The sequence below is a fragment of the Seriola dumerili genome, unplaced genomic scaffold, assembly GCF_002260705.1.
Source record: "Seriola dumerili isolate Sdu_G_001 unplaced genomic scaffold, Sdu_1.0 BDQW01002262.1, whole genome shotgun sequence".
NCBI lineage: Eukaryota > Metazoa > Chordata > Actinopteri > Carangiformes > Carangidae > Seriola > Seriola dumerili.
The window spans coordinates 65531-88771 of record NW_019176517.1 but is presented as its reverse complement, the minus strand read 5'-3'; the positions used below and the strand labels follow the sequence as shown (position 1 = coordinate 88771).

The following is a 23241-nucleotide window of genomic DNA, read 5'->3' as shown; positions in this document are numbered from 1 at the left end:
AATGAATAAAGCTATACTTGAGAACATAAGACAAACTGTTGGATTGTTTGGCCATGGCGCTCTGCTCGTTGTCATTCTAGTTCACTCTGTTTCCACCTCTGCGTTCTAGCCTGAAGTAAGTCAATACTGTGCTGAGTTGATGCCTTTGCTGTTGGGATACCTCTCATCCTTGAACCAGGCCAAGATTGGCCATGTCACCAAGGCCTTTTACGCCCTAGAGAACTTCATGGAAAACCTGGGTAAGGGAAAAAGGAGGTTTACAAATGACTAACACAGAAGAAACTGCATATCATGCCCACCTCAAGAGAAGACATGAAACTTCCACAGACTTTCCTGACATTAATTAAAATAACCCAAACTTTCCAATGAACCTCTGGGTAAAAAAAAAAACTAATCTAAAAACTACAAACCTACATGCTTTATTTCTTCTGTTTTTCTCTGTAAATAGGATCAGATATTGAGCCATACCTGCCCACCCTGATGGACACTATGTTGTCTTCCCTCAACAACACTGAAAACCTCAAGATAAAAGAGCTCACTGTGTCTGCCATAGGTGCCATAGGTAAGAGATCAAAGATTTGTCCAAAGACCTGCATAAGAAAATAATGTAATTTTTCTGGCTAATGTGTGAGTAGGGGTGGACAATCTTACTTTGGTATGTGATCTCCTTTTCACATGAATAGTAAGGATTGTGTCATTAAAAGGTGCTATATTTAGATATTTAAGTTCAATCAGTGCTAATCAGACCATTGTTAACTGTTAAACAGCTAGCCCTCTAATTGCATCTGGTGAAGGTGACAGTGGAATTAGTAGTCGTATAAAATAGTCACACACCTGTATCAGTAAATTTGAGGTCACAGTGAAAAAATGCTTTAGGAGTTGCATACTTGTCGATTTTTGTCTCTCCCACAAACAACAGTTACACCTTCTGAAATTCTTCATTGCAAGTGCACAAATCCTGTTTTACAAATCACAAATTATGAAACTCATAAGCTTGCATTTTTGCTACAGGTGCTCCAGTGAATGTAGTGCAAAACACGTTCATACACCCGTATCAAATGATGTGAAGTCATACACAAAATATGCACATCTGTAAATCATGTTGTGAATTCAGGCAATCAGAGTTGCACACCTGTAGAATATTTTCTCGAAAATAAGTTTTTTGTTTTTTTTTGGATATTTTTGTAACACAAAAACAAGTCAATAACTACAACTACTTGAATCTTCTACTACAAGTCGCAAATTCAATTTTTTCGCTCACAGATGACAAGTTCTGCATGCTCTCACTTTGCACCACATATTTCTGTAATATGTGGAGCAAAAGTCATTTGTATATCTGTTGAGTCAGGGGTGGGCACTGTTCAGAGATAGGAAAACTTGTGGCCAATTAGAGGAGCTCATTTAGGTGCCTGTCCTTGATGAGCTTTTAGGGCTCCACATGTACCAGTTCAACTGAGCAGAACAAAAACCGCCATCCCCAGCTGCAGTCCACCATTGAGTTACAGTTCACCCACAGGATGAGAGACCTGCCTGCAGACTGCATCTCAAATGAATACTCCATATGAACTAAGCAAAAAGTGTAATTGGTTGTGACACAATTTGTAAACAGAAGACAGCATTGTGGGTGAAGAACAGTGGCGGGTGGACAAACATCTGAAAAATGTGTCAAAGTGGTGGAAAGAGATGAATCACAACTTCCAGTCAGGACTTTCACAATAAAATCAGATTGGAAATAGAATGCAGATCGTGATTAAGATCCTGATTTATGGTGTTGCTTCGTAGTTAACAGACTACATTGACAATGATAGCGAGCATTTTGAATTGTGGTATTGACTTGACAATTCTACTCCTCCTAAATGATAGCTGGGATTATTTGACGTGGAGTTGTGTGAGGTACTTTTTTATAGTTGGTGTATTATCTGTTGTAGATGTGCTAAAATACATTTTTGCTTTAAAAAAAAAACACATTATTTGATACATTTTTCATTGTGCTCCCAAAGTTCTTGATTCAACATGTCTAAAAAGTGTAGAGCCCTGTAGGGTTGTTGATTTAATGTCAGCCTGTAAACACTTGGCCCACTATGACAAAAGCTTGCAGAGAAAATATTGTGAAAGTAACTCTCAACCATTGTGAATCACTGTCTAATTAGCCAATGCTGCCAAAGAGCTGCTGGTTCCCTACTTCCCTCCAGTTATTGACAGCCTTAAGGGCTTCCTGACCACAACCACAGAGGAAATGAGGTCTCTACAAACTCAGTCCTTGGGTAGGTAAACCCCAGAGATTTGCATCTGAAGGAAAAAGCTGTGATATTAGTATATTTACAACACAAACTTTTTTAGACTTATCCCTTGACTTATCTAGTCTTTGAAATTCTTTAGTTTCTCTTGCACTTAAGGCAATGAAATAATGCATCTGACTCAACGTCAACAGCATGAATGAATGGAGGTTATTCACGTTTTGTTGCTGCTGTCAGATACCCTCTCTGTGCTGGCCCGTACAATTGGCAAAGATGTTTTCAGTCCTCTTGCTGCAGAGTGTGTCCGGCTGGGCCTCAACCTTACTGACACCATTGATGACCCTGACCTGAGACGCTGCACGTATGTAACTTAGATTTGAAGATGCATACGATTATCAATAGGAGGGGTTTTGTATTTATATTCTAGATAATCTCTTTCTTACTGCATGTACCCTGTTGCAGCCATCTTTCTGCTTTGTTGATTTTTCAGCAATAATAGTAGAGCATAAAATCCATTCCAAATATCCCCACTTTTTGTCATTTTTCTTTCACCTCTCTTTCCCTCTGTTAGGTACAGTCTGTATTCTGCTGTATCCACAGTGAGCCCTGACTGCCTGACTCCTCACCTCACTGCTATTACAACAGTCATGCTGCTTGCCCTCAAATCTAATGAAGGCATCATGGTATAAAAAATAAAATATACATGCAGCACCCTCAAAGTAGTGTAAGAGACTATCCATGATATAAACATAACACAATGTTTCAGTTTTCATCCTCGTCTCTCTACAGGCACACCTTGAGGAGGACAAGACATTTGTCCTGCTGGATGATGATGATGACAAAGAGGAAGACAAAGATGTAGATGATTTTCTAGAAGATGACACTGAGTCGGATGTCCACGATGTTGCAGGGTAGGAGTCTCACACATGCACACGTATTCTGTCCAGGCCATATGTTTTTGGACAGTTACACATTTTTTGTTCTTCAGCTTTTATTGCTTTAGCACATTCGGTTTGAACTAAATACCAAGTACATATTTTTGACATTCAGTACCAGTCAAAACTTTTGACTGGGACTGTATATGGATTAAATTACTTTTAAAACACAGCAGTAATGTGCACAAACAGAGTTCCCAACAGACAGTATAGAGAGACAGAAAAAAATAAAAACATTATTCGATGAGGTCACATTGAAGTCATAGAGCATGTGTCTTAGACCACTGAATCATGAGGATAACAGTTGTCCATGACAGCAATGGAAACTGAGTTCTACAGTATAGTACTATACTAAAGTGAGCCAGACTAAATAACATAATGACCCATAAAATGTAAACATAGTCAATTACTATGCTGGTGAGAGAAAAAAAAAAAAAAAAAGTGCAACTATCCAAATACTTTCAGTCTGGATTGCACATGTGTGAAGAAAATCTTGTGAGTTGAAGATCCCCAGAAGTTCAGATGTCTCAGGCAGAAGTATTTATTGTAAGTTCTACACGCCATGGAGAAAATGATGACAGCAAGTGAACCAGAGTAGTGCAACAACAATTTTCTCAAGATGTCTGATCTGACATGCTGTATATATTTCTAGGTATCTCATGATTGCAACACTTCCTTAAGACTATTGGTCACTCAAACCTGACCATTGTCACATTCTCTTACCTAATTAATATTACGTGTGTCTTGCCCTTTCCCCTACTTAGCTCACCCTTGACTAGAACTGGAGTTTATGCTTTATGTTCTACATCCTTATCCATAAGACCATGGTTACTCTAGCAACAGAGGCTAAAAGTGTCTCCAAATGGCTACTTTTAGTCTTAATAACAACTAAACGGTAAACTATTGCATAACACAGTGACTTTATGACCTGAACCTTTGGAATACGAGTCAGGCCTAACACTAAAGTATGAAAACTCCTTCACAACATGCATGCATATTTACTACTCCTGTTGGGCAAAGGATTGCTCTCTATGCATCTGATAACATGTTTATCCATCTCTCAGGTTCAGTGTTGAGAATGCCTACATTGATGAGAAGGAGGATGCCTGTGATGCACTGGGAGAGATAGCCTTCAACACAGGGTTGGATTTTTAACAGATTTTAGATCTAGGCTTAGCATTTATATGATGGTTCTTGAATTTTTCTTCTAGTATGACGCTAGTCTCAGGAATTTTATCGCTATATATATTCACTTATTCGGTGTGCAGTAGGGCTGGGCGATCTGACAAACTTAAATTGCGGACAATTTTACTTTGGCATATTATTTACTTTTCATATTGATCATACAGATCATCAAAAGGTGCTATAGTTAGATATTTAATTTCAAGAATTCAATAGCTGCTAACGACACTATTGTTAACTGTTAAACAGCTAGCCTACTAACTGCAGCTGGTGACATCAGTCCTTGTTCTGCTCTGCAGCCTCGGCAAGTTTGGCATAGTGACTCGTACAAGTTCACCTGTGCAAGAACAAGAACCACCGTCACCAGCTGCAGTCCAAGACGGTGGAGTTGCACTCCGCCTGCGGGATGAGAGACCTGCCTGCAGACAGAAAAACAGGAGGCGGGACAAGCCAGAGCAGCAACTGAATTTTCTATTTAAAATACTTACATATTGCACCTCATGGATAAATAAATAACAGCGCTATCAAATACCCATATGAACTAAGCAAAAAATGTGATTGGTTGTGACACAATTTGTAAACAAGACAGCATTGTGGGCAAAGAATAGCAAGTGAACAAACCTCCGAAAGAAGCATCAAGATATGAATCACAACTTCCACACTCGCAAAACATGAACTTCAGAATAAAATTAGATGGAAAATGGGATGCAGATAATGATTCAGATTGTGGATTACGATTCTAGATTGTCATATGATCTTTTGGGCAGATCTCCCATCCCTAAAGTGCAGTTATGCTAGTGATGGTTAGTGATGGTTAATGTTTTTAATTTATTTTCTGTCTGATTTGTTCAGATGTTCTTTCAAAGCCTGTAACTTAATTTCATTGTGTAATTTTTAACTTGCGTGGCTGTGGTTTCCCTTGACAGTGCTGCCTTTCATGCCTTCCTGGAGTCCAGCTTCCAACAGGTTTATGAGATGAGAGATGTAAGTTGCTCTGTCTGGCTGATTGGCCCAGTCATCCCTCTAATGGGCTGTGTAGGGCACTTGGTGATCTGTATTTATAAATTGTGCCTCCACAACTTTGTGTCTGTTTATAAATGGAAGTGCCTGTAGGCAGATAGATAATTGCAAGTTCTGAACTCAAATCATTAACCAAACTCAGACCTTAAAAGGTGTTTAGCACAGTTACTGTAAATTGGTTATCTATAATTGACTTTCTTTCACATTATCTCAGTTTAGCAAGACATTTGATGTGGAGATGTGTCATATTGCCAAAGCACAAGATAAAGTTAAAGACACTTTGTAAATTCTGGTTAATAGCAATCTGGGTATTTGTTTAATTGATAGGAATGAGTTGGCGTAAAAAATCATGTGTTCAGTTAAATTCAGTGTGAACCTCCTGTTTTTGTGATACGGTGCGGCATGCTGGTTTAATGTTTAGCATTCTCACCTCAAAGGAAAAGTTTTGGGTTTAATCCCATTTAGACTTGACTGAGGCATTTGTCTAGCTTTCCTTCCTTCTCAAAAGATGCTAATTAGATTAATAGAGCTGGAATTGATCCCTGAGTGCTGCACTATGCTCACTGGTTGCACTTAAATTGTTAGAATGGGACCACGGACTAATAAAGTCCTACTGCACTGACGCTTTAATATTTTCCCTCTCATGTAAGTCTCTTGGATAAAAACATCTGCCAAATGAGTAAATGTAATAATGGATAGCATGACTAATAATGTATTAATCAGCCGTGTGTGTGTGTGTGTGTGTGTGTGTGTGTGTGTGTGTGTGTGTGGTTTTTTTTGTTTGTTTGTTTTAGTTTTATGCAACACTACCCACTGTGCTGTAACTTTATGTTTTTGTATGCTTCCCTACCTCCCTAGTTTCCCCACGAGGATGTCCGCAGGGCAGCATTTGGGGCCATGGGCCAGTTTTGTCGAGCTCAGCACAAAGTGTGGAAGCAGAATCCCACTGAGGCCAACCACCATGGTAAAGCTCTCTTCTCAGGAACTCTATGCTACTGTTATTATTTTTAGGAAATACAGAAATGGGCAGTTCTGCTTTTTGCTGCAATCGGGATTATTGATGAACAACATCAAGGGAAATTAAACAAGTTGGCTCTAAGAAGATTTATACTGTTAGATTATACAGACCTGCCAGCCTGTAAGCAGTTTGTGTAGCAGGAATGCATTTTGACATCAAAGTGTAATAGTACAATTTGTCAATGCTGGTCCCGCGTTTTGAGTTTGACCAGTTGTGTAGTACTCAAGTGTATGCCAATGAGTGTCTGTCGAAAAGCAAAAGAAGAATAAGAATAATTAAACCAATCATAGCACCGGGTTTGTTTCCCTTGCCTGCACTCACCTACCAAAAACATATTCGCAAGTGGGGATGATTGACAAAGGTGTCATTTCAAGAGACACTAGCTAGGAGCAGCAAATTGACAACAACACTTTGACCTCCTTTGCAAAGGTATACGGACTGGGGAGGACATAGAAATTTGAGACTGTAAATTAAGTTAAAAGAATGAATTACATTTGTATTTGCAAGCTATCTTGCTTGTTTACCAGTCATTGAAGTTGGCAAATTAAGTCATATTGTCCGTATGTTATAGATGGTTGAACGTGATTTTCCATAGTATTCATAATATGAATTATTGCAGCCAAATGTGTAATTATAATTACCAGAGCAGATCATGGCACCCCAGCTGAAAAGGTTTTTAACTATCAAACGGGTATTAATGTAGTTGCCTTTAGATAATATTAACTTAATTCCTCCACATTCTTGTTTCCATTGTCCAGCCCTACTGAAGTTACTGGACATTGTGCTTCCTTGCTTTGTGGAAACGATTCGGACGGAGCATGAGCGCCAGGTTGTGATGGGCATCCTGGAAACCATGAACAGTGTCATCAAATCCTGCAAGGAGGAGGTTTTCAAACATCCTTTACACCTTAAGGAGATTAGCTATGTCATACGTGATGTGCTCAAGAAGAAGGTGAGAGGAGAGAAGACTAATGGGGGCTGGGGAGGCATCATTTTCCAAGGCTAAGGTTGATAAAACAATTTCACATAAATGATGATTCCTAGGTGACTGTTGATCTTTTTCTCTCTCTGTTCAGACTGTTTGTCAAGATGGTGGTGATGATGAAGCTGATGATGAAGACCAACAGGTTAAATGTCCTTGCACTGCATGAGTCAGAGTTATGAACATTGAAGTCCATATTTACAAGTGATCTATTCTTGACTGTCGCCACATTGGAATACATATCTGAATCACATTTTTTATTAATTACAGTGGCTTCAGAAAGGGTTTAGACCCATCACTCCCAATCTCTCATTTACAAAAGTACTCAGACCCTTTTTTCAGTACATTGTTGAAGCCCTTTGGCAGCTGGAGTAGGGCAGTCATGTGGCAGAAGTGCAATGCATAAAATCTTGCATATACAGGTCAGGAGTTCAAGTTAATGTTCACATCAACCATCAGAATGAGGACAAAATGTGATCTCAATGATTTTTACTGTGACATGATTGTTGCTGCCAGACAGGCTGGGTTGAGTGTTTCTCGAACTGCTAATTTCGTGGGATGTTAAAGCGCAGTAGTTTCTAGACTTTACTCAGAATGGTGTGAAAAACAAACAACTGCCAGTGATAGGGTTGTGCTGATGGATGATGATATCTGTGATCATGATCATTAGAACGATCGCTGATTGCTCATTCCTTTTGCAAAATTGACTTGTTTTCCCATTAATGTAGTAACTTAATATTTGTAGTATTAAATTATTATTACATTTGCCAAGCCACAGTTTAACGTATATAACGCACCAGCACACACGCACACACTCCGATCAGCTGATGGTAATGTTGTGTGTAGGAGCTGCACTGTGATTAAACAGAGCGGAGGAGATCGGCAGACAGACAGAACAGGAGAAGAACGTAACGTATATGCCCCCCACGCCACCTACAGTTCACATAATCTAGTTGATATTTATATTAATTTCAAGTACTTCAATCCAATGACTACTTCACTGGATTGACTACTTCAATCCATTGATCCAATCATCACTAAATCATATGTCATGAAGAGGGCTAATAAAAAGAAATGAAATGGTCAAAGTTGTCATATTGACATTTAAGGTGTATTGATTGATTTTCCAAACATCAATCATGCATTTGAGTAACATGCAAGGAAACATTCCACCTGAAAAGTGTCTGGTAGCTGCTGGTAGCCTCTGCTAAGTGAATTTAATGGTTAATTAATAAAGACGAAAAGACAGAAAACAAACTTTTATTCATCATTCACTCATGATGAAGCTGTTCATAAAGTAGGTGGAAATCTTTTATAAAGATCTGCTCTACCTGTGATTAAGAAAGCAGAGGAGTGTGCTCGCTTTTTGGCCAGCGGAGAGAAATGGGGCTGCCCGATTATGTCAAAAATCATTATCATGATCATTTTGATCAATATTAAACCACGATTATTCAACACGATTTCTCATTGACTTGGGGGAAAAAAAAACAGAAAAACAAAAAAACTGATTTCAAAACAATAAGCTTTGTGTCTATGTAGTTATTCCCATTATACGTGATATAAGTTATATATAGTATTAGATATCTGAACGTGGGATACATTCCCCTCACCACCCCCACCCTTGACTGACCTGAAACTGAATTTCTTAACATTTCATATGATGCTCTGTCCATTTCAGATTGAATTTAAGAGCGCACCCAGAACAATCAGCTGGTTAATGGTTACTTTTCATCATTAACCCATATTCGTATAATGTAGTTAACTCTGTGTGTGGGCTTTAGGCTCCAGCATACAAAACACTCCCGATGCAACGACGGGCAAACTACGAACTAGTCGGTCGAAAACTGTACATTTCTCACCCGTGTTTCCGTCCTTACATGAAAAAGACCGAACCACACTGCAAAACATTTAGTTCTCTCTATTATCACTAAGAGCAGTGTGTGTGTGTGTGTGTGCTGCACCGTGCTCCAGCGTGTGTGAGAGCGCTGGCTGCTCTGCTCCTCACACACAGGTTCAGCGAGAGAGATGCAGATGCATTTCTGTGTAGGGAACAGCGAAAATGCATCATAGACGAATGCCTTAATGAGAAACGGAGTTGGAGAATGTGCAAGAGAAGTTTTACATTGCAATAACAAACACAAAATCTATTTTCCTAATCTCGTCAGTACCGAGAGCAGAACCGATAACATTGGATGGTTTTTGTAAGGGGGATGAAATTTGTTGTGAAGCAGAATGCGGCACAATAATCGTTTTCTGTTGATTATCTTGTTTTCATAATCATTGGAGGCCAAAATTGTAATCAAAAACAAAATTTGATTTATTGCCCAGCCCTAAAATGCGCAATGCAAAAGGATACAATCAGCATCCATACTAGGGTCAAGTGACTATGCAGTATTTATTGGCTCCGGCTCCAATCGGCATTGATGTAAACACAGCACCCTCGTTCACCCCTTTTCTGACTTTCAGAGCTCTGTGAGTGCACTTACTGCATGCAGTGACATTGCTCCCTGCAGTTGCGTGTGTCCTCTCAGGCAAACTTGGCAGGCATTGTAAAAGGACTCTGGGTTTTTTTTTCTGCATTCAATAAACTTGTTATATACAGGGTAGTTTTGGTGTAAAAAGGATATCAGATAAGCACTCTTTGCAGCTGTGGTAAGCAGAAAAGCATCTCATAATGCAAAGCACATTGAAACTTTAGGCTTATGAGCTACAACAGCAGAAGAAGTTGTGTTCCACTCCTGTCAGCTAAGAGCAGAAATCTAACGCTGCAGTGGGCATAGGCCACCAAAAGTGGACAGATGAAGACTGGAATAATGTAGCCCGGTCTGATGGATCTGGATTTCTGCTGAGGCACACAGATTGTGGAATCGGAATTTGTTGTCGACAGCATGAATTCATGGTCCCAGTCTGCCTTGTGTCAACAGTCCAGGCTGCTGGTAGTGGTGCTATGGTGTGGGGATGTTTTTTGGCACTGTTTGTATACCAGTCAATCATGGTTTGAATGCCACAGTGCCACAGCCAGAGTGTCCCTGTGTGGCCACAGTTTACCGATCTTTTATTGCTACGACCAACATGATAATGCACCATGTCAGAAAGAAAAAGTAGTCTTAAACTGGTTTCATGAACATGACAATCAGTACACACTAATATTCCACTATTATTCAGAAGAAAGATAGATTAGATACTTAGATAGATACTTTATTTATTCCCTAGGGGAAATTCATGTGTCCATTAGCTCATTGTTGATAATAATATAAAACGTTAATAATAAATAAACAATCATAATTAGATTAGTCCACTTCCTTTGGCTGAGTTGTTGTATAGCCTGATGGCAGTGGGCACAAAGGATATCCTAAACCCCCCTGTTCAGCAGCGCAATGAGATGAGACGTTTGCTGCAGCTGTAGCTGTTTCTCTGTCCTGCTAGAATGTTGTAGAGAGGATGGTTGGTATTGTCCAAGATAGCCTCCATATTACATTGCATGCGTCTCTCCACAACAATCCTGAGTGAGTCCAGACTCCTGTGTCCAGTTTCTTTGTGTTCATGTTGGACCTGCTGCTGCCCCAGCATAAAAGAGTGCACTGGCCACCACTGACTGATAAAACATGTAGCATTTCACTGCAGAAGTCAAAGGACCTGAGCTTCCTAAGTGAAAAGAGCCGTCTCTGCTCCTTCTGGTAGATGGCATCCGTGTTCAGCGACCAGTCCAGTTTACTGTGCAAGTGCACACCTAGGTATTTATAGTGTGCACCACCTCAATGTCCTTTCCTTGACTGTTGACTGGCTGAAGGGTGGGCCTAGACCTCCGAAAGTCAATGACCATCTCCTTGGTCTTGGAGGTGTTCAGAAGGAGGCAGTTCTTGTCGCTCCATTCATGGAAGACCATCGTCAGATCCCTGTTGCACTCTTCCTGCCGGTTCCTGATACACGCCACAATAGCTGTGTCATCAGAGTATTTCTGGAAGTGGCAAGACTCAGAGTTGTATTTAAAGTCTGCTACAGAGTGAACAGGAACAGAGCCAGAACAGTCCCCTGTGGAGCCCCAGACACAGTTACCCAGCCTGACTGTGGTCATCTTGTCAGGTAATCCACAATCCAGGATGTGAAGCAGGGATCAATCCCCATCCCTCCCAGCTTGTCTTTAAGGATGCGGGGTTGGATGGTGTTAAATGCATTGGAAAATCAAAGAACATAATCCTCATGTAACTACCTGGCTCATCCAAGTAAGAACGGGCCCGGTGGAGCGTGTAAAGGACGGCATCATCCACTCCGATATGTTCTTTGTAGGCAAACTGTAGGGGGTCAAGTGCATGTTAAACCTGTGACCTCAGAAAGTGGAGAAGCAGCCGCTCCAGGGTCTTCATGATGTGTGATGTGAGGGCCACTGGTCTGTAGTCATTTATCTCAGCCGGTCGTCCTACTTTAGGTATCGGGACAAGACAAGATGTTTTCCACAGGTCCAGGACCCTCCCTGTTTGTAGGCTTAAGTTGAAGATCCTCTGGAGAGGCTCAGCCAGCTGGGCTGCACAGTCCTTTAACAGCCTCAGACACACACCATCCAGGCCTGCTGATTTTTCCAGGATGTAGCCTCTTGAGCTCCACCCTCACCTCCTCCGCTGTAAAGGACAGGAGACTTGACCCTAGTGTGGAGGGAGTTGCAGCTGCAATGTCAAGTTGTGAAGGAGATGCTGTAGGAGAAACTGCAGCTGAAGCAGTGGGAGAGAAAACAGGTGAGGCTGTGTCAAACCTGTTGAAGAACAGGTTGAACTCATTGGCCTTATCCACATCACCTGATGTTGCCTGGCTGTTGTTCTCTTTATAGCCAGTGATGGTCCTCATCCCCTTCCACACCTCTGCTGTTGTTGTGCTGCAGTTTACTCTCTCCTTTTGTAGTCCTTCGCCTGCTTTAATCTCTTCAGCTCATGTTGCACACACCTGAGCTTCTCCCTGTCTCCATCCCTGAAGGCCTCCTTTTTCTGGTTGAGGGGGGTCTTGATGTTACTGGTGATCCAGGGTTTGTTGTTTGGAAAGTAGTGTACAGTCCTTGCTGGTATTACAGTGTCCATACAGAAGTTAATGTAGTCTGTGGTACATTCAACTATTCTGTCAAGGTCAGTGTCCTTGCTGTTATCATTTTCATGTGACTCCAACAGTACATTCCAATCTGGCCTCTGGGGTCCAGTTCCTGAATGAGCAGGTGGTTGCAGCCTGCCTCAATACACAGGGCTTGTAGGAAGGCTGAAGAAAAACCAGATTACAATCTGATCTGCCAAGTGGTGGTAGAGCTGAAGCAGTGTAGGCCTCCTTACATTTGCATACAACAGATCAAGTGTCTTATTTTTCCTTGTCGGACAGTCAACATACTGAGTGAAGCCAGTCAGGTGAGAGGAGACAGTGACATGGTTAAAATCCCCCGATATTGCAATGAGTGCATCAGGGTGTTGGGTCTGTACTCTCGCAACAGTTCGTGAATGTCGTCACACAAGACTGAAGGCTCTGCTCGTGGTTGAATATAAACAACAATGGCGATGATGTGAGAGAACTCTCTTGGTACATAGTACGGTCTAAGAACAACTGCCAACAGTTCAATATCCCGACAGCAGATTTTCTTCTTCACTGTGATGTGACCGGGTTTGCACCATCTATTGTTCACAAGCAGAACCAGTCCTCCACCTTTATTCTTCTGACTTTGGTGTCTGTGTCCGCTCATACTGCAGTGAAGCCTGGTAAATCCACTCAACGGTCAGGAGTGTTGTTGTCGTTTAACCAGGTCCCTGTGAAACACATGAGACTACATGCGCCATATGCTCAATGGCTCTTCACAAGTGCCTCCAGTTCATCACACTTGTTAGCCAGGGAGTTGACATTTCAATGGTAGAAAAGGCTTACAGTATATCTCCATCTCCTAGCCTTTAGCATAGCCCCGTTTCTGCATCCACGGTGCGGCTTCTTCCACTCAGCTGGTATGGGATGTTTAACTCCATCTGGTACAAAGCCAGGAATACTTCCTTCGTGTACATTATTTTCTCCATCGTCAGACGAAACGACGTAGAATAAAAAAATTTTAAAAATCAACAAAAAATATACAAATATATTGCAAAAAAACTACGAGCTATGCAAACTTGCTGCCACTTGTTGCCAGCACATCATGTGTCATTTGAATATGACAATATTCTGAATTTGTTACAGGCCATGTGAACATCATATTCCATTTGGATATCCCAAATTTGGCCCTTTTCTGAATATTGCATTTTCTGATTAAGACGAGGGATATGCCAATATTGTTTGGGTTTTAGGAGCATTCTTTGGACATGTGAAAAGTGCATGAAGCACTTGGGGGTCTTTACAGCAGTTTGCAACACGCAGCCTCTTGCCTGTTTATGGTCAGCTCTGTACGTTGTACACAAACCAACTAGACAATAGTTTGCAAGGCTGGGGTAGAGATCAAGCATCATCCCCGGGGCTAAAAATTTAAGCCAACACATAGGTGACAAGGTTCATTGAATGGCTGCTTGAGCTGGACTCAAAGTGAGTAAATCCTTTATAAAATATTATAAAATATTTACAGAAGACATATGTTTACAACATGCTACGAAAAAATGTTTTGGTCTCATAGCTAATTTTCCCCTTTGCTGGGTGAATTTTTATATAACTCACCTGTTCAAATTTTATTTATGCATAATTAAAGGTGTGGCTGCTTTGAGGGACAGGTGGGTTAGCGTGTGCTTGCCACAAACTGGCATGCATAGAAGTCTTGGTTTCACACACACTCCACCTCTTTGCCCATTTTTGGGTTAGCCGGGAGTTAGGTGGAATCGGGTGCTGCCAAGAGGGTGACAGTGGGCAGCTCGCTCTGGGATTCTACACCTCTCCTCTCGGTCTGCCACTAACGACTATATTTGTAACAATGAATCTTTTGACTATTTTAACAAATTTTGTCAATTAATCTGAATGATTATTTTTCCTCCAGAAAATTTAAATGACACTCTGGCATGATCAATAAGCCCAGATTCTGGGTTACACATTTTCTCAAACTCTTATTCAGTGTAAATTCTCAGGCAGCAGCGGACGGCTTCATGACTTTATTAAAGTATGTATCAGCTAAAGGGACAATAGATATTAAAAAGTTCTACTAATGAACAGACAGCATTTACACATGAACTAATCCTTCACATGTTTGTGATTGATTTCACTGTGCGCCATAAAAAATAATAATCACAAAATAACATTGGTTAAACAAGACTTATAGTGAAGAGATTTGAACTATGATGTGCTAATCTTCCCAAAGTCAGACATTAACCAGCTGATTTATCTTATCCATACACTTATTGATCCAGCTCAGACTATTAGTGGTTCTTTTTTTTAAATAATAAATTCAGAGCAGGGTTTGAATGCATTTGGCTGGTTTGTCTCAGCCAGTTGCTCAATTTACAACAGTCTGCCATGTTTTAAGATTTGTGTTAAACTAAGATAATCAGTTAGACTTGCATACAGACAGCTTTCATTGTAGCCTTTCCTAACAGTTAGCTATTGGCTTAACCAGTGCAATGTTCTTATTGGCCTTTTATTTTTTATTGCACTTACAGTGATGTAAAGTTCAGTGATAGTTGTCGTCAACTCCGGTCTTCAGTTATCTTTACTTCACCTGGTTCTGTGGCTGGCAGAGACTCTGCCATGCTGTTTGTGCCGTGTCTGTATGTGTGCGTGCGCTGTGTACCTGCAGCTCCGCCTCTCCTGGAGAGCAGGGCAGAGGGCAAAGAAGCACTGCAACTATAGTGATTTAGAAAATAAATATATGGCGGTTAATATTGACTGGCGTTCACAAATAAATCAATTTGTGGTAAACGATTCGTCAACATGAAATATTGACGTCGATGCGTTTTCATAGTCGACATCGTCGATTATGGCGACTTATCGCAGCAGCCCTACTCTCCTCAGAAACCTATTCATGATGTTACAGGCTACGTCCATCTTTATTTACAGGCTATAGTACAGCATTTTCAAAAGAATAGTCCACATTTCTGAATGGAAGGCCAAATGTACCTCTTTTTAAACATTTTTGAAAGTCTTGGATATCAGTAGGTTTTTAAATATGAACAAATATCTCAATGTTAACCTTAGTTAATCAGAGTATGCATGGCTGCATGTAAACGGGAATATTCGTGGAATATTTATTTTCATTAGCCATGTGAACATGTTTGTAGGAATATTTTCTTTTGGCATAAGGGCAAAAACTGGAATATTTTGTGCATGTAAATGACGTGAATGAGTTCAGTGTAATTCACTGACCTCTCCAGTCACCAGGTCTGAATCCAACAACCTTTGGGATGTGGTAGAATGGGAGATTCATAGCATGAAAATGCACGTGACAATTTTGCAGAAATTTTGTGATGCGTCATGTCAATGTGGACCAGTGGAAAGGAAGGTTTCTAACATATTGTGAACACCATGCCATGAAGAATTTAGGCTGTTTGAGAGCAAAGGGAGGCCATAATCAGCATTAATATGATGTTCCTAATGAGGTGCTTGGTGTGTGCAGTTCGGTGCCTACATCCTTGTCCAATAACTCAGAGTGCTTACTGTTGTCTTGTTGTCTGTTTCAGGCGGAGTATGATGCCATGCTCCAGGAGTTTGCTGGGGAGGGAATCCCCCTGTTGGCTTCTTCTGTCCCTGCAGACAACTTCGCCCCTTTCCTCAACGACCTGCTGCCTCTCATCATGAGCAAAGCTGTGAGTCTGGATGCACTGACAAGAACAGGAGTTTAGCCTATTTAATCCAACACGTTTTATGCCTCTGTGCCAGTGACGCTCTCTTTCTGTGTGTGTGTGTGTGTGTGTGTGTGTGTGTGTGTGTGTGTGTGTGTGTGTGTGTGTCTAAATGAGGGTAAATGAGGTTAGCTTATAATGACAGGAAATGAATCATTTGATTATTGATGGCTATTATGCAAAGCAAACACAATGTAGAAAGATACAGCTAGCTGTAGCAAAGCTGCAGCACACACACTGATCGTGTGGGCAAACGCAAGGCAGTCCAGCAAGGTAGCCATCACACACACGCAATGCAGGTTGCAGTGTATCCAGGGTGTAATGTAACTCTTGACAGTACAGCTGCTGACTGGTCACAAAGTCTTTGCAACTATGTGCTTATTTTCAAGAGACTGAGCTCTGACTTCATGATTGGCTAAATACAAAAAATGGCATTTGGTTGCTTGAAAGTTTGATTGCCTTAACAGAAACACATCTTGAAGACAGGAGGCAACCAACTGATCATAGTTCTCAGTGTCTTCTTTTCCAAAAAAGTGGATGGCTGGAGTGACAAAAAAGTTACTTAATTTCTATATCCATGAGGTGCTTCATATAAACAAGTTTATTCTAATTTACGCAATTTTTGGCTACAGCCAGGAAGGTTTTCTGAAATAATGCCTTTGGTGTATCCTGTTTCGCTCAGTGTCAGGCTCACGTTTGTCCTCTGTTTCCACTTAAAAGAAGTCCTCTTGTACAGTGGCAGAGCGCTCCTTCTCTATGGGTATTATTGGAGAAATCCTGCAGGCCCTTGTGAGTGTATCTGGGGGCAGAGGAGTGGCAGGCCGACTATCCAATCGTTTGCTTCCTGTGCTGGTGGCTGGAGTGAAAGACGGTGATCCTGAGGTACGCAACAATAGCGTGTTTGGACTAGGATGTTTGGCCCAGGCAGCTGGACCCATCGTTGCATCGTATCCTTCTTACCAGTGTGTCTTTCTTATCTTAAGTAAGTGCTGTGTATTCATGCATAATTTGAAAAAATATTCACATAAAAGCGTTCCTTACAAAAGTTTGTTCCAGAGACTATCCCATGATGCTGTCTGTGTTTTCCAACCTGCTGGCCAAAGAGTCAGACCCTAGAGTAGTTGACAACCTCTGTGCTGCCCTTTGCAGGATGATCATGAGTAACGTGGATGCTGTCCCTCTGGAGCAGGTACAGTGCACTCAGAAAGTGTTCAGATCCCTTCGATTTTTTTTTTCACGTTTTGTTATGTTGCAGCATTATGCTAAATTCTAAATGGACCATTTTTTTCCCTCATCAATCTAAACTCTATCCCATAATGACAAGGTGAAAACAGAATTGTTTTGTGTTAATTGACACATAATTATAGCGCCACCATATGGCTGAATGGGATCACATCTTGGTGAAGCATTAACACTAACACAATTGAGATTTTGATGAATACTTGACATGTGGACCAAATTTGGTGAAATTCTGTCCACCAGGTTTTGAGGTACACATTTTTCATGTTTATGGCACCCCCCAGGCTCAAAATGTTTTGGTAGGCCTGTTCCACATCACGCCGCAGAGGTATCTACTAAGTTTTATGATGATTGGACAAATGGTTAATGAGTTATGACCAATATTGGCTAAGCCCCGCCTTTTGTGAAGATATATTTGTTGATGGTGGCCATGTTTTCTGCCCATCTTGCTCATTTATATGAAAAATGTATATTCATTTCCCAAGGCGGTGTACCAAATTTGGTGTTTCTAATCTTACAATTCATAAAGTTCTATTCATCTTACTGTTTTTCAAATTATGCATATTAGCAAAAAAAATTATCCTGTTGGACTTTTAGATTTTAATTGGCTTTTTTGTAGAGCACATTGAGCTGGACATGTGTGTCAAATTTCAAGTCAATCAGACAAATGGTGTGAGGGGTGTGGCCTTTTGAAAATGACTTTTTTGAGCCTTGATTACAGCACCACCATGTGGCGGATTGTGTTCATACTTCTTGGGCCAGTAGCGCACATCATTTCCAGTTATTTAAGTTTTGTGTGTTGCTAATCCCAGCTCATGGCAATTTGGGGTTCTAACAGTTTTGCACTCCCCTAAGAGAAGCAGCCAAATTTCAGCTACTTAATGCTTCCGCAGACCTACTCGCCATAACAACCTGAAGATATCCACCAAGTTTTATGATGATTGGACAAATGGGGGGTTAGAACACTAATAAACCTGAGAAAAAATAATAGGGGTTAGAACCCTAATAAAAATTGAAATATCACATTAACTTAAGCATTCAGACACTTGAAAGTTAGCTCAGGTGCCTCCCATTTCTCGTGAACATCTTTGAGTTGTTTCTCCACCTTCGTTCTGGAAATTTCTCCCATCTCCACACAAGATCTCTGGGACTCAGCCAGAGTGACCATCAGGTTCTTGGTCACCTCTCTTACCAAGGCCCTTCTCCCTGATTGCAGGCAGTTTTGCAGATTACAGTTTGTCCAGGCAGCCAGCTGTTGATAGAGTCCTGGTTGTTCCAAACTTCTTCCTCCATGTAACGATTATTTTGAAAGTTGATCTACAAAATGGGAGGCACCTGAGCTGAATTTCAAGTGCCACAGCAAGGTGTCTGAATACTTTTGTCAATGTGATATTTCAGTTTTTCCTATTTATTAATTTCCACCAAATTCCTAAAATTCTGTTTTCACTATGTCATTATGGGGTATAGAGTGTAGATGGATGAGGGGAATTTTTAAAAAATACTTATTTTAACATAATGCTGCAACATAAAATGTGCAAAATTTGAACAGGTCTGAGCACTTCGGGGATACACTGTATATTGCAGTTTACACTTTCTGTCAAGATGTTTTTATTCACACAACTAATCTTTGGTGCTATCAACACATTTTGACAAGTAGAAAATTCCCCCAGAAACTCAGCTAACAACAGAATTCTGTGCATGTTGTTGTTCAGTCAGTTCACATGCTGTGCTCTGTGACAGGTTGTCCCTGCTCTGGTGGCTCATCTTCCCCTTAAAGAGGACTTGGAGGAGAATAAGACGGTGTTCAGCTGCCTGGCCATGCTCTACACACACAGTCCTGCCTTGGTATCAACTTTCCTTGTGTAGAGAGAATATGTGATGAGATTCTGTTTCTGTTGGGAAGCTAGACATAAAAAGTAATATTTTGAAAAACTCTATGTATGTGGTCTGGAAACATTTTTATGCGTTTGTGCCAATGACAGCCAGTCTTGTTTTCGGGTTGTCCGTTCGTACGTCTGTCCCATTCTTGTGGACAAGATATCTCAGTAATGCCTTGATGGAACTTTGTCAAATCTGGCACAAACATTAGCTAGGATCCAAGAATGAACTGGGGGTCAAAAGTCAAGAGCGTGTGACCTCATAAAACACAGTTTTGGCCTTGTGAACGAGATATCTCAGTAATGCCTTGAAAGAATTCAGCACAAATGTCCACTTGAGAAACACAAGCAGAAAAATTTTACAATATTGTTGCTAGACTGGATGTACTGTTGTTTGAAATGATCCCCACACATGGTTTTTTATGAACAACTATCAGGCCAGTCCTGTCAATTATTAATAAATTTTATATTTTATTCTGTATATTCCTGCAATCTGCCACATTATGCACACAGTATTTTAACTCTCTTGATCATAGTATCTTAAACAGTGAAGCGGGTCTTTGACTACAGGAGTTTTTGGACATATATTCCCAGATTCACCCTCCCAACAATTGGTGTAGAAATCTGGTCTGGGACCTTGGACGGTACTGATATTCGGCCCAGATTATCTGGTAATGTGAGGGGTTTGCACATCCATTCTCAAACCATCTGGACTGCTCACAGACTCATTGGGCTGCCCTGGTTATATCAAACATGTTTGATATTTAGGAGTTAAGAACTTTCGCAATAGCCCACATTAGTCCCTGTGCAGCTGACAGTGTTGCCAAGCAATGGTAAACGTTTTAGCCCTTGAGTCTCCCCAACCATCTTGTAGTGTGTTTGCAAGTAGAGAGAAAAGAATCGGAGGTTTCTCCTAATGTGCATAATACAACCCAATATCAAAATTTGTTAGGATTTTAAAACTCCTGTAGTTGGAGCCCAGCTTTAGTCAAACTCAGCAATTTAGACATGGATAGAGGATGCATACATTTGATTCAGAAAAAAACATCACTTGCATGGATAACAGTGTTAAACTCCAGACATTGTGTGATGTGTGCATTTAATTAATGGACTTACACTAAACATATTTTTTTTCCTTTTTCAGGTTTTGAAGCTAATGAAGCCCATAATTACTGCTTCCAGTCATGTCCTGGGCAATGAGAATGTTGATAAAGGTGAATGTCATTACTAAAATCAACATGTCTTTGGAAAGAGGCAGCACTATTTAGTGTACAGTACAGCCTTTTCCCTTCATTTAGATTTATGTTCCCCCTCACTGAACATCCAGCCTCTGCATTTTTCTAATCGGTGTTGGTCCATTTCAGTACTCTGTCTTAAGGTGTTTTTCTGTCATCCCTAACTCTTAATCTGTTTCTCCTCCGCAGAAACCCAGAAAACTGTGGCCATGATGATGAAAGAATTTTTCCAACACCACTCTGCAGACTTCCAGTCAGCTGTAATGTCACTTTCTGGAGAGCAGCAGGACAAACTCAGTGCGGCCATCTCTGCCTCATAGCCCACACACATCCTTCAACTCTTAAGTGAAAGCTAGGCAAAACAATTTTTATACTGTAGGTGAAAAATGGGACTGTTGTTGGTAATGGATCCCTAAATTATCTGAAAATAGCACTTCAACTATCTACTATAGTTATTATTACATTCAGCAGTTCTGCTTCTGAGTATTAACTATTAATTTATTTGCTTATGTGCTTGCCGTTTTGAAGTTTTATTATTGTTAAAGCTCCAGTTAACCATCCTATATTTTTACTGTTCTACATCATTTTCCTGTAATTCCTGTAAATTTCTAAGGGTTGCCTCTGCCCCCTGGTTTTGCTATCTGAGTGTGAGGCAATTAATTTGATTTCCTGATAAATGTAATATTTCATCCCCATCTCCCACTGTAAGTCAGTGGACTTTAAACTTGGGAGCCCTATGCATTCTATACTTGTTCTGCCTCTCTTTTACTTATTCATTTGCCTGAAGGGATTTCTGTAATGGGCCAACACTACAGCTGTATACTAAGTTCTGCAGTTGTGTTCTTAGTACAGCTCTGTAATAAGTTTTTTTTTTTTTGTTTTTTGTTTGTACTATAATTCTATTCAGTGGTACCCTACAACACAAATTACACCATGCAGTTTATGTTAAGCTATTTAATCTTGCCTTGACATGGAAACAAACTGATGACACCTTGAAGCCTCTAAATAAACGAAAACTTGCCCTTCTCAAAACGAGTTAAAAACTTTGCTCCGCCATGGACTAGTTGAGCTATTTTGTTAACCTCTTTTTAAAGAGTAACCAAATGGGTAGCTTTGATTCACATAAAAAATGCACTCTGTTTAGATGATGGGGACTTTTTGTTGCTCCTCAGACGTCCTGTTGTCCCTGGGCCTCAGTAAAGTCAGGCTGCTTTTTTTCCATTTCCAAAGCCATCGTCATCTGCACTGGTGTCAATGCTTTCTCCCCTGACACAGACACAGAGAGGTCTTTTTAATGTATGTTTATCTGTATGTGCTCCAGATGAGATGGACAAATACCACACACTTGTAGCAGCTATGGAGGCTACCCTATGAATGTGGAAACAAACACTGAAAAGATGCAGTCTGCCTTCTATCTGTTTACTATCTGTTTCTATAGATTTTGATCAGGCAAAATCTCTGGCAAACAAATGTGAGTAAATGGCTAATACTGGGGCAAGTAAACCAGATTTGTCTTGTCTTGTCCAGATCTGGTTGACTTGACTTGCGACTTGTGCAACTGTTTAGGTCCAAGGTTTTCTTTGGACACTAATGTAATGTTTATGTTTCAGTTCCTAAGTCTGTAGCACACCATTATGATCCACATCAGTCTGACAGTTCAGTTTCTGAGAGGTTGCTGTTGAGTGCAGCAGGGCTGGCTGACTTTTGGGATATGGTTGTGCAAAAACCTTTCCTTTATTATATGTTAATATGAACCGTGAGCTAACCCTGATGCACATCATGAAAATCATGAAAATAAGAATCTGAATCAAGAGATCCTTGTAACTAGGAGTAACAGCAACAAAGTAGCATTTAAAGCATAACATATTGTAAAACAATGCAAGATTTTTTATATGAATTTATTTAAACTACTTCCAGACCTGTGCATCTCTGTTTCCATGGAAGGATATTCATTCCAGTGCGACAGAAGGAGCGGTCAGTGTGGGCCTCAGTGCTGTACAGGACCTCTTGGAGCTTTTTATCTCCAGGCTTCTGGGCTTTCACTCGTACCTATAAAGAGAAATCAAATGTGTTAATGTCTTTTACTTTACAGCCTCATTCTTTTGTAGAAACTGAAAATAGATTCAAAAGTTTGTTTCCTGTCATCCAAAGCCGTACCTCCAGGATAGTGATCTCTTTCTCCTTCAGCTTCCCTGCTTTATTCTTCACCTGCGTCTTTTTGGTGTCAACCCACACCACCCTCTCCTTCACCTCAGACCTGACACATGAGCACACAGACTTGTTAATAAATCTATCTGAAACAGCTTTTTAAGACTCACCACACTGAGAGCACACTCACTCTTGTATACCCAGGTCAGCCAGTGTTGTGTCCAGGAAGGGGAAGGGTTGGTGTGTGAGGTCAGGCTGTACCTGGATGGGCAGTGTCACTGACATGGGGATCTCACACTCCAGTTCAACACACACTTTCTTGCTATGTGGCCCGGGGGACTCCCTGCCTGCTGGGCCGTCAAATCCTCTGGTGGCATGTTCCAGATGTGCCTCTCCCTCCTCCAACGAGCTTTTTGTCTCATCTGCTGCCAGCTTGACTTTCTGATAAGTTATCTCAAAAGTATGTGATGTAACTCTCTCTCAGTGCTTGTATGATCTTTTCCTTGTCTCTGTGACTCGGTTTCTGCACCTTTTCTCTCTAGGTGTTCTTTGTTGAGAGTTGTCGGAGATAGTGGCTGGTCTGCTCTCCTCCTCGGTGCTAAT

At 40.8% G+C, this 23241-nt stretch overlaps 1 protein-coding gene across 3 annotated transcripts in view; it reads left to right on the top strand.

Annotated features, from left to right (window-relative positions):
- ipo4 (importin 4) overlaps window positions 1-21552 on the top strand; it is a 34747-nt gene extending 13195 nt beyond the window's left edge. Inside the window, exons 14-30 of one of the 3 annotated variants that reach the window (XM_022769140.1) lie at window positions 110-239; window positions 449-562; window positions 2151-2264; window positions 2475-2598; window positions 2809-2920; window positions 3027-3148; window positions 4237-4314; window positions 5281-5338; window positions 6233-6338; window positions 7151-7344; window positions 7469-7519; window positions 15978-16103; window positions 16860-17086; window positions 17196-17328; window positions 19119-19223; window positions 20400-20469; window positions 20680-21550. In XM_022769140.1, the coding sequence (XP_022624861.1) occupies window positions 110-239; window positions 449-562; window positions 2151-2264; window positions 2475-2598; window positions 2809-2920; window positions 3027-3148; window positions 4237-4314; window positions 5281-5338; window positions 6233-6338; window positions 7151-7344; window positions 7469-7519; window positions 15978-16103; window positions 16860-17086; window positions 17196-17328; window positions 19119-19223; window positions 20400-20469; window positions 20680-20810 (1995 nt within the window). In that variant the 3' untranslated portion in view covers window positions 20811-21550. Of the gene's footprint in view, window positions 1-109; window positions 240-448; window positions 563-2150; window positions 2265-2474; window positions 2599-2808; window positions 2921-3026; window positions 3149-4236; window positions 4315-5280; window positions 5339-6232; window positions 6339-7150; window positions 7345-7468; window positions 7520-15977; window positions 16104-16859; window positions 17087-17195; window positions 17329-19118; window positions 19224-20399; window positions 20470-20679 lie in introns of all 3 variants that reach the window. The other 2 variants (XM_022769139.1, XM_022769141.1) reach the window with 2 other exon arrangements.
- The last annotated feature ends 1689 nt before the right edge of the window (window positions 21553-23241 follow it).